A 12,153-nucleotide genomic window follows, 5' to 3' on the forward strand; every position below is an offset into this window, starting at 1 on the left:
CTGACTTATTTTCAGAGTACGTATGATGTATTACTGTGATGTCTACTGTGCCTATTTATTTGAATGATTAAAAATGTAAATGTACATCTGCTATTACATACTTTGAGCTCTCTAGTTGGAAAAGAGTGAAATAAATGTTGATTTTTAGCAAATCTGATGGTGGTCAAAAATGGACATCTGTTTGCACTTGGGGAAGAACTTGAAGTAGCTGGATTACTTCTCTGACATGAGAAAGATAAATGCAGCCAAATCAAATGAGGAAACCTTTCAGGAAACAATAACCAGAGAACTAAAAAACAACATGGAAAATGGACAGCTAAGTGCCTGTAATGAGGAAAGAGAAAACATAACTCATGCTGACTAGTAGGAGTGGAGTAGTAGCATAGTGGTTAGAACAGCAGTATGAGAAGCAGGGAAGTCAGGGTTCAAATTCCACTGACATCTTGTGACCTGGAACAAGTCACTTCACCCTCCAATACCTCTGGTACAAAATTCTGATTGTGTCCTTTGGAGGCAGAGAAACACCTACAAAACCTGAATGTATCTCACCTTGAGCTGTCAATGAAAAGGCATGAGCTAAATAAATAGAATGACGAAAAAGTAATAAAATCTAAAGTGTCAAAATACATGATTAAGAAAATGAGGGCTTTTTTTTTTTTGAGAAATGGAAGAAAACTGAAGGAAATTTGGCCACTAAAGCTGATGTATCAGATGTCTTTGGCACATGAAAATGAACTAAGTGGGAGCAGTGGGGCCACAGAAACATGGTAAGGTCTTTCTAGAAAGTTCTGGAACAGATATCTGTTTGGAGCAACTACAGTCATGTGGTCCATTTATATGACTATGGCGAACTTCCAGTCTTTAGAGAGGTGATATAACCACTAATGCACTGAATTACAAATCCTATTCAATTTTTGTGAATGTTCTGAGAGAAAAGGAGGGTAATTTATTCCTCTGTTTGCATCTCTTATTTTACTTGTATTTCCCTACGATACCAGGGGCAAAATAGCAACTGAATTAGTCTATCTTACTGAAACACAGCTGATTCCATCAAATTTCCTACCTACAGTTGCAACACACATCAGTCATTCCTAATCAGCTTTTACGTTCCAAAAGCGAAATATAAATGAAAAAAAACAAACAAAAAACTCTAACTCAATATATTTTATGGTATTAGGCCCTCTTCAGGTTTTTTAATTTTACACTTCCATATACACTAAATTTTCTTCACTCACCTTGAGTATGGTTCCAATGAGATTCCAATTCCACTCCAGGTTTTCTTTATGATGGAGTACCTGACTATCTTTTAGATTCATCACAAGGGCTTCCTCCGTATCCTATTGTAGGAAAGCAAAAAAAAAAAAAAAAATCCCCAAAACATTTCAACAAGAGTAAAATAGAAATGACATCAGTGTATTTCAGTAATGACACTGTGAAATTTTACATTTCAAATGACCTCAGGTGATTTATGCCTTAGGGCAGAGGATGAGATTCACAAACAAGTCTGGTTTTTAGGCAATCCACAAAGATATTCATATCTAATGCATTCGTATATATAAGGACTAATCTGCATAGCTTTATAACTCTGAAAACTAGACCTGTTTGTGGTCCTTGAGGATTTAGAAGCACTGCTGTAAAATTTATTAGCTTGGGTGGGAGGGGGAGTGTAAGAGAGCATCTGCCAGATAGATGTGCTCTTAGAGAAGTTAAAAAAAAAAAAAACCCCAGTAAAACCTGCATGCAAAATTGTTTCTTCCAGTTACTTAGTTTAAGAGATTACCATCGTTGCTAGTGATAAAAAGGGCAAAACAGTACTTTTCGCAGTGTCCATGTGGTGTCAAATGTTCCAAACAGGATTCTCCATCATAAAAAAAATGGCTATTGGCAACGAAACGGAAATCACCCTCACTATGATCATGAAAGAGCTGTAAATTCCTGAAGGTACTAATGAAAAGAACCATGTTGTAAATCTAGCAGCCGCAGCAATAGTGTCACCCAGCTATGTCCCTCCCTCTCACAAATCCATTACCCACAACACTCAGATATAAAACCCCACCATAATTGGAACAATATTCACAGCAATGAAGTAATGACATAAGAACAGCAATTTTATATAAAAGGCCACAGCTTTGTTCAACAACATATTCCCCTTAAATAACCTATACCCGAGCCAAGATAGTAATTGCCAAAACAGGCAACGACCCACCTCTGCTGCCTGCCCTAATACCAATCAAGGCTGCATCTAGCCCAGCACCTTGTCTTGTTCCCAAGCAAGGGGGGCCTCCCGAGGTGTAAGGATGCCCTGCTATGCACCGCCAAAAGCACCAGCTCACTGATAACCTGGACCTTGATGCACCCCTGCACCACATGCAAAATGCACCCCCCCCAGCTTGGGTACCTACCTCCTCCCTTGCTGCAACATTAAAATTAAAGTAGGTACATTCATCATCGTCTAACTAATGTGTTGCTAATTGCGCAGTTCATATATGACATCCACGGAGAACATACATCACTAACACCGGAGGCTACCTATGATATCCGCAAACAGTAAAACTGAAAGTATCCAACAGCATGCACGCAAAAGCACTCATCCAACACTTCAATGCGACAGATGTTCTGCACTAAACAATAATGAAATTTCTATCTCACAGACTGGTAATTAGGGTGGGGAGTGGTAGGAAGGCTGGCCAGAAACAAAGCAGGCTGTAACAAGATTCAGCCACAACTGCTCCCCCCCCCCCACCAAACCGTGTCATTGGCACGACGGGATACCACACGCACAGAGGAGGGCGGCCAACGGAAAAGTGAGTTGGGCAGCAGGTCCCAATGCGCCACTGGAACTCCACATGGCTGGATTGCAAACAGGCCTCCAACCAAAGCGCCCGGTTACAGGTGGGCTCTGGGCATGGACCCACATATTAACTCTAGTAGCTACGACGATCGTGCGGGCCTGGCTATGAGCCTCCCTCTCAAAAATCCATTACCCACAACTCAGATATAACACCCCGCAATAAATTAGTGCAGTATTCATAGCAATGAAAATGATGACCTAAGAACAGCAATTGGATATAAAAGGCCAAAGCTTTATTCAACAATATATTTTCCTTAAATAATCTATATCCGAGCTGAGATGGTCATCACGAAAAAAGGCTATGCCTCCACCTCCGCTACCAACCGTAATATCAAGCAAAGCAGCATCTAACCCGGGTTTTGTAATGTATTCGGGAGAGTGTGGGGAGCCAGTGGAGGTCTCTGAGGATGGGAGTGATGTGTTCGTGCTTACGGGAATTTGCAATGAGTCTTGCTGTGGCATTTTGCAACATTTGTAGTGGTTTTATCGTGGAGTGTGGGAGCCCTAGGAGGAGAGCATTGCAGTAATCAGTTTTGGAAGAGATGGTGGCTTGGATCACTGTACGGAAGTCTTGGGTGTGTAGGAGGGGTCTGAGTTTTTTTAAGTATGTTAAGTTTGAAGAAGCCAGCTTTAAGTATAGAGTTGACATAATTCTTCATGCTTAATTGGTGGTCTAGGAGTACTCCGAGGTCCTTAACAAACGGTTGGGTTGAGAGAAGGTTGAGCTTGGGGTTGTTAGACAGTGTGGGGGAGGTGGAAGATGGGGGGAGATAAGTAGGAGTTCTGTTTTGTTCATAAGGGCAAGGTGGAGGTCAGTGAGCAGGGAGTTGATGTCTGCAAGGCAGTTATCCCAGTGTTCTAGGGCATCTGAGATGGAGTTATGTATGGGGATGATGATCTGGACATCATCAGCGAAGAGGTAGAATTTGAGTTTGAGGTCCGTAAGGAGTTTGCAGAGTGGGGTGATGTAGATATTGAAGAGAGTGGAACAAAGTGATGAGCCTTGAGGGACTCCTTGCTGTAAGGGCTGTGGGGTGGATGTAGAGTTGCCAATTTTAACGGAGAACTTTCTGTTTGAGAGGTAAGATTTGAACCAGGCGAGAGCAAGGCCAGAGATGCCAATGAATTCTAGGCGTGTTAGGAGGTGCTGGTGGCTAATGGTGTCGAAGGCTGCTGAGATATCAAGGAGGGCTAGGAGATAGCAGTGGCCTTGGCCCATGCCTTTGAGGAGGTAGTCGGATAGGGAGAGTAGCGATTCAGTATTGAAATGTTTCCAGAAACCAAATTGAGAGGCATGGAGGATCGCATGATTTTCAAGATAGTCCATGAGTTGTGAATTAACAACTCTTTCCATTAGCTTGGCAATGAACGGGAGGTTAGAGATGGGGCGGAAGTTGGAGGGGTTTTTTGGGTCCAGGGAGGGTTTCTTGAGGAGGGGTTTGACTATCGCATGTTTGAGCGTGTCTGGGACAGATCCATGAGAGAGTGAGCAGTTGATATCTGCTAAAGCTCTGGCTATGGTGTTAGGGATGGCTAGTAGGGCTTTGGAGGGAATAATGTCTTCAGGATGAGACGAGGGTTTGAGTTTTTTGATGATGTGTTCGACTTCTTTGGAGGAGGTAGAGTCGAGTACAGTCATTGTGGGTTGGGAGGGTGTGGGGAGGAAGGGCGGGGTGTGGGGGGGACTGTTAGTGGAGGAGGGGAATCTCAATAGGAGAGTAGCAATTTTGCTGTGGAAGTAGTTGGCCAGTTCTTCACATTTAGAAGATGCATCGGAGTCTGGTATGGTGGGGGGGGTTTGGGAGTGGTCAGACTTGAGACGTAGGAGAAGAGCACTTTAGGGTTGAATCTGTAGTCATGGATTTTTTTAGCATAGAAGTCTCTTTTGTGTTTTTGGGTGGAGAGTCTGTAGTTATGTAATGCTGTTTTGTAGATGGCGGATTTTTGAGGGGTCGGGTCCTTACGCCATTGTCTCTCCTTTTGCCTGATAGAGTTTTTTAGGGTTTTAAGTTCTGGTGTGTACCATGGCTTTGTGGGTTTCGAGGAGGGACTTATGATTCGTTTGGTGACTGGGCAGAGTCTATTGGCAATGTCTCTTGTGAGGTTATTCCAGGATAGCAAAATTGCTTACCTTGTAATAGGTGTTATCCCAGGACAGCAGGATGTAGTCCACACATATGGGTAACGTCACCGACGGAGCCCAGCGCGGGAAATCTTTCTGGCAAAGTTTCTAGAAACTTTTGACCGGCCGTGTGAGGCCACTGAGCATGCCCAGCATGCTATGATATTCTCTGCCACAGGTGTCTCTCTTCAGTCTAGTATGTAGCAAAAGAGTTTAGTAAATTAAATCATAAAAGGATATGAGCCCAACTCCGCAGGGTGGCGGGTGGGTTCTGTGAGGACTACATCCTGCTGTCCTGGGATAACACCTATTACAAGGTAAGCAATTTTGCTTTATCCCAGGATAAGCAGGATGCTAGTCCTCACATATGGGTGAATAGCAAGTTAGAGGCTGAGTCCTTATGTTGTGAAGTATTGTTGTTGAAAAGGGATCAGCCGGAGATCACAGAAGATTGGATGTGGAAGGAGTTGGGATTAAGCTGGAAACAAATTCTTTAAGACAGATTGTCCGTAGGCCGAATCTTGTCGTCCTTGCTTGTCTAGGCAGTAGTGAGCTGCAAAAGTGTGAAGAGAACTCCATGTTGCTGCTTTACATATATCAAGGTTTGGCATTGAATGGTAGTGTGCTACTGAGGTTGACATTGCTCGTACTGAATGCGCCTTTACTCGTCCCTGGAGAGGGAGGCCTGCTTTTTCATAACAAAATTGTATGCAATCTGCTAGCCAATTTGATAAAGTATGTTTACCCACTGCTTTACCTGGTTTGTTTGGGTCGTAGGATACAAAAAGCTGTGTGGATTGTCTGTGTATTGCAGTGCGGTCTATATAAAAAGCTAGTGCACTCTTGCAATCTAAGGTATGCAAGGCTGTTTCTACTGGATGGGAATGAGGCCTTGGAAAAAATATGGGTAAACTTATGGATTGATTCAAGTGGAATTCCGTAACTATCTTAGGAAGGAATTTTGGATGAGTACGGAGAACCACTTTGTCATGTAGGAACTTAGTATAAGGTGCGTACGTGACAAGTGCTTGTAACTCACTAACCCTTCTAGCTGATGTAATGGCTATAAGGAAGACAGTTTTCCAGGTGAGAAATTTAAGATCACAAGAATCTATGGGTTCGAAAGGAAAACGCATGAGTCTTGTTAGTACCAAATTCAGATCCCATTCTGTGACAGGTGGCCGAATTGGTGGCTTAAGGTGAGTTAAACCTCTCATAAATCTGCTTACGAGAGGTTGTGTGGAGATAGATGCATCCGCTATCTTGTTATGGTATGCAGAGATTGCACTTAAATGTACTCTTACCGATGAAGTCTGGAGACCAGATTCTGAAAGATGGTATAAGTAGTCTAGTAGAGAAGTTGTGGGGCAGGTGAAAGGATTTATGTTCTTTTCAGAGCACCACAAAGTGAACCTCTTCCATTTAGAAGCATAGTTCTTTCGTGTGGAAGGTTTACGTGAAGCTATGAGCACTTGAGATATATTGGAGGAAAGATTGAGTGGTTGCAAGATCAAGCTTTCAACATCCATGCTGTCAGGGATAGGGATTGAAGGTTGGGATGTTGCAGCCGACCCTGATCCTGAGTTATGAGAGTGGGAGCTACTCCCAGTCGAATTGGATCCCTGACTGAGAGGTCTAGCAGTGTGGGGAACCATACTTGTCGAGGCCACAGTATGGGGCTATGAGTATCATGGACCCTTGGTCCTGTTGTAACTTCACTAGAGTTTTGGTTATGAGTGGTATCGGAGGATACGCGTATAGTAGGCCTGAGCTCCAAGGGTGAGCGAAGGCGTCCTTGGCTGGCTGATTGTTCTGTTTGTGAAGAGAACAGAATTTGTCCACTTTGTGATTCAGATGTGACGCAAAGAGGTCTATTTGTTGGTTGTCCCCCACGCTGAAATATCCTGGTCGCTACTGCAGAATCCAGGGACCATTCGTGTGGTTGGAATTGACGACTGAGTCGATCCGCTACTACATTGTGAATGCCTGCGAGATAAGTGGCTCGTAGGAACATTGAGTGGTTCAGGGCCCAGCCCCAAATTTGTGCAGCTTCTTGACAAAGGAGATACGAGCCCGTACCTCCCTGTTTGTGTACCACATGGCTACTGTGTTGTCTGTTTGGATTAGAACAGTCTTGTGTGAGAGGCAGTCCTTGAACGCATGCAGTGCATAACGTATAGGTCGAAGTTCCAGAAAATTGATTTGATATGTTGCTTCGAGTTTTGTCCAAGTCCCTTGAGTGTAGAGATTGTCTATATGAGCTCCCCATCCCATGGTGGATGCATCTGTAGTTAAAGTTATCTGTGGGACTGGTTGTTGAAAGGGTAGGCCTTTGCACAGGTTGTCTTTGTTCAGCCACCAAAGTAAAGATGATCTTAGTTGGTGGGTCACTTGAATTGGATAATGTAGTGGTTGAATGGCTTGAATCCATTGTGATCGTAAAGTCCATTGGGCCACTCGCATGGCAAGCCTTGCCATTGGTGTAACGTGAACTGTGGAGGCCATATGACCTAGCAGTATCAGAAACTGATGGGCTGTGGTCTGTGTTCGTAAGGAAATGGAATTTGCTAGTAGAATGAGGGCACCTGCACGATCTATAGGTAGAATAGCCTTTGCTAGATCTGTGTTCAACTCTGCTCCTATGAAGTGAAACAGATGAGTTGGAGTGAGATGGGATTTTTGATAATTGATGAGAAATCCCATGGAGTGAAGTAGAGCAATTGTTCGAGTGAGAGAAGTTATTGCTCCTTGTTGAGATGGACTCCTTATGAGCCAGTCGTCTAGATATGGGAAAACATGGACCCCTTCTTTGTGCAAGTGTCCTGCTATGACTGCTAGACATTTGGTGAAGACTCTGGGAGCAGATGTAAGTCCAAAGGGTAGAACTCTGTATTGGTAATGTTGATGGTCTACCGTGAAGCGCAGGTACTTGCAATGAGGAGGGTATATTGGAATGTGAGCATAAGCATCTTGAAGATCCAGAGAACAAAGCCATTCTCTTGCTTGAAGAAGTGGAAGCATGGTGCCTAAAGATACCATCCTGAATTTTTCTTTCTTCAGAATTTGTTGAGATTTCTGAGGTCTAGGATGGGACGTAGGCCTCCCGGTTTCTTTGGAATGAGGAAGTATCGGGAGTAGTAGAATCCTCTGCCCTGCTGTGTCCGGGGCACTGGTTGTATGGCCCTGGATCTCAGAAGGGTGGATAATTCTGCCTGTAATTGATGCAGTTGAGAGTTTTGTTGTGGGCAGGAAGTTGGTGGAAATTCTGGAGGAATTGAGGTGAAATTTAGTTTGGAGCCTCGAGAGACTATGGAAAGTACCCATTGATCTGATGTTATGTTTTGCCAATTTGTGTGAAAATTAGATATTCTTCCTCCCACCGGTAGATTTGGCTTGGGATTGCAAGGATGGGTCTGTTCTCTGGTCTTTGTTTCAAAAGCCTGTTGCAGAGCCTGTCTGTGCAGAAGGTTGTGGACGAGCAGGCCTGGATTGTCTGGCCTGGGAGCGTTGTGTAGGTCTGCTGGACCTACCCCTAGAAGTGTGGGGGTAGTATCTGCGTGGCCTGTAATAGGAACGTCGCATATCTCTTCATGGAGGATGACGAGAAGACTGAGTAGCAGGCTCTTGAGGGGTTTGAAACAGCTGACGTAGAGTCTCAGTGTGGTCCTTAAGCTGTTGTACAGCTCAGATTGTCACCAAGACAGGGCAGGTCCACAAGTTTGTCTTGTACCTCAATTCTGAGGTTGGATGCTTTGAGCCAGGCCCATCTGCGAGCAGTGATTCCAACTGCTGCTGTCCTGGAAGCAGTCTCAAAATTATCATAGACTGCTCTCACCTCATGTTTGCCTGCCTCCAGTCCCTTTGTTATTACAGCTTGTGCAGGCTCCTGGAACTGGGTGGGTAAGGAGGTTACAAACTCTTCCATCTGCTTCCAGAGGTTCTGCTGGTATTGAGTGATGTAGAGTTGATAAGCAGAAATTTTGGTGCTCAACATGGAACTCTGATAGACTTTTTTACCTAGTGTATCCAGGAATCTGTGTTCTCTACCAGGTGGGATGGATGAGTGTGGGCGCACATGTTTAGATTGTTTCTGTGCTGACTCCACTACTACAGACTGGTGTGGTAATTGCTGTTTGTGGTAGCCTGGAGCTGGTTGGACTATGTAAGTAGTGTCCACACGTTTATTTACTGCAGGAGTAGAAGCTGGGTGTTTCCCAGATTCGTTTTTGGAGATCTAGTAAAACCTCATGTACTGGTACCGCCAGTACTTGTTTGGGTGAATCCACAAACTGTAAAACCTCAAGGGTTTGTGCTCTTGAGTCTTCCTCTGCTGTAAGTTTGAATGGAATTGAGTCAGACATGCTTTGTATGAATGAGGAGAAGGAAAGATCCTCTGGGGGTGACTTCTTTCTTTGATCAGGAGAAGAAGGGTTAGTAGACATGAATTCCTCTGAAGAAAAATGAGAGGGTTCATCAGAATCTTCTCTATAAGGTGATTTTGGCATTGGTTTAGATGGGACATGGAGTCCTGAAGGATATCGCTGTGGGTTATCGATGGAAAATCCTGCAGAAGTAGTATGTGGCCCTAGTAGATGGTAAATTATCGATCACATTTTGATACCTTTGTAAAAGGGCGTCGATAAAAGGCTTCATCTTGAACTTCTGGAGGTTCCAATGCAGGTTGCCCCGATGGTAGCGGGGATGTTCTCGATGTCGTGGTCGGTGGAAATGGCACCGATGGTATTGACATCAAGGGGCTTGATGGAATATGAGCAAAAAGTGATGTGGATTGTGTCCCGAGCCTTGGTGTAGTGGTTATGAAACCAGTCGAAATCCTCGGCGGCAAGAAAGGCGCCGTCATCGGTGGTACCACGGCATCGATGTTGGAGGCATCGGCATCGACAAGGACGGTGTCGGCATCGACGGAACCGTCGGAATATTTTGCTCTTGAAGAGCTTGTAGGACCCGCTTGTCTTATTAATATAGACAATTCCGGCTGTACAAGTGGTGAAGTCACCGATGTACACGGTGGCGGTACGGAGGTGTCCATCGATGAAGTGGTTGGAATCGGTGAAGACGAAGGCCCAGGCATCGAAGGTGCCGGTGTTTCCTGTTGCATTTCCTGTTGCATTGATTTGTCCTGGAACATCGATGTAGAAGATGACGGATATCGATGTCGATGCCGATGTTTGGATTTTTTGGTGTTTCTGCCGATTTAGTCGATAAGTACCGACGATGGTGAGGATGGGCGATCACCGGATCCATCCGGACGCGGTTTTTTTTAAGTAAAGCCCTTTTGGTCGCTCCGGCCGGAGACGACCTCGATGATTTCGAAGGAGAAGGGATTAACTGAAGTTGAAACAGATGTTCCCCATCTTCTCTTGTCTGGCTTTCCGTCCTTTTACTGTCATTTCTGCACATTTGGGGCATGTACTGACATCGTGTTTTTCTCCGAGGCAGAGTACACACTCCAAATGCGGATCAGTTATCGACATATTCCTATTACAAATCGGGCACTTTTTGAATCCCGTCGCCATTTTGGAATCGACAGCCGTCGATGGATGCGAGTGTGAGGAAAGGGATTCCTAGAAAATATGAGAATCAAAGGAATGGTACTCACCAGCCGGCGAGCTTGAGAGCTCCTATGAGAGAGAATATCAGCAAAATTGAAAAAATATTGACTTTTTCAGTCACAAGAATTGCGAAGAACACAAGGGCTCTAGTCCCGCGATGCGAACGGCAGCGGGGAAAAGCGAAGACTGAAGAGAGACACCTGTGGCAGAGAATATCATAGCATGCTGGGCATGCTCAGTGGCCTCACACAGCCGGTCAAAAGTTTCTAGAAACTTTGACAGAAAGATTTCCTGCGCTGGGCTCCGGTGACGTCACCTATATGTGAGGACTAGCATCTTGCTTGTCCCGGGATAAGCTAGTGCTGTGTCGGGATCTGAGCAGGTGAGATTGGATAAGGAGGTGGAGAGTGCGTTTGCTAACTCGACACTAGGGCAGGGTTTTTCAGGATATTATGGTGGTGCAGATGGTATTGTTGCTTGGAGGAGGGATGTTAGTGGAAAGGAGGCATTCTATAGGTGATGGTCAGACCAGGGGACGGGGGTGCAGGTGGGATGGTTGGTGGCGAGGACGTCAGAGTTGATAAACATCAGGTCCAATGTATGTCCAGCTTTGTGTGTGGGAGATGCTATGATTTGCTGGAATCCTAAGGCGTGGAGGGACTGTAGGAGGGTTTCGCATGATGCAGATCGAGGCTGGGATATCTATCTTCCTATTTGCTGTATGGTATTGAACCATTCCAATTCTAAACCAGTGGGTGGTAAATTTTTTGGCATCCAGGCCCATTTTGGTTACTCCCAATCTGAGCACAGCAAAAGTAAATGTACACTACTAGAGGGCCAAACAGCGAAGTACTTCTCCATATTTTGCACGGAACAAGTGATATATGACGCGATACGCTTCAAAGACAGGATTGCACCCTTGCCTGCTTGATCAGTTTTTGACCTGTGTATCTTTATGCAGAGTGCTTGAGCTGTACATGTCACGTTCTACAACAGTATGCTACTGGTACCTGAATCACTATTGGTGGAGGCCACAAGCTTGCTCATGCATAAAACACAAAAGAAAACCAAAGAGAAAGCTAGACAGAACAGGTTGGTTTCAAAATCTGAAGTCCTGATGGATGCCAACAGAACCCACAAGTTTCCTCAAGCTGTGCGTAATTGGAAGCCAAGAATCCATCGCAGGCCCCAACTTTCTCGACCAGCCTGCCAAAATCTTCAACAGAAATAACTTGGTGGGATTCCCCCAGCTGCATGCCTTTGTAAACAAGGCCAGGCCCACTAGATGTCTAACCACTGAGCTTCTGAAAGCACCCATGTCATTGCCTGAGGAGACGTACTTCACCATCAGGTCATCTGGTACTCACCCCGTAACCCAGTCATGCTAATTCAGGAATCCCCTTATGTACTCAACATCTGCAGTCCGTGGACCATGTGGCTGAAGCCAAGGATCCCCGTAGTAAGTCCCTGGTGGTTGGAGACCAACTGTCCCCAAGTGGTCCAGTACTAGAATTCCCAATTCATCTGCCATGGGTATCTGTTTATGAAACAAATACCACTTAGCACGAGATAGGGAATCAGCAATGCCATTGCAAACCCCCGGGACA

General features: G+C 44.9%; 1 protein-coding gene across 1 annotated transcript in view; it reads right to left on the bottom strand.

Moving 5' to 3' along the window:
- Positions 1 to 1,203: 1,203 nt before the first annotated feature.
- The window catches only part of LOC115082653 (rapamycin-insensitive companion of mTOR-like), a gene marked incomplete at its 3' end in the record, with an annotated part of 63,087 nt that continues 52,137 nt past the window's right edge, over positions 1,204 to 12,153 (bottom strand). The window contains exon 7 of the mRNA XM_029586855.1: positions 1,204 to 1,337. Within this exon, the coding sequence (XP_029442715.1) occupies positions 1,204 to 1,337 (134 nt within the window). The remainder of the gene's footprint in view (positions 1,338 to 12,153) is intronic.

The sequence above is a fragment of the Rhinatrema bivittatum genome, unplaced genomic scaffold, assembly GCF_901001135.1.
Source record: "Rhinatrema bivittatum unplaced genomic scaffold, aRhiBiv1.1, whole genome shotgun sequence".
NCBI classification, from domain to species: Eukaryota; Metazoa; Chordata; class Amphibia; order Gymnophiona; family Rhinatrematidae; genus Rhinatrema; species Rhinatrema bivittatum.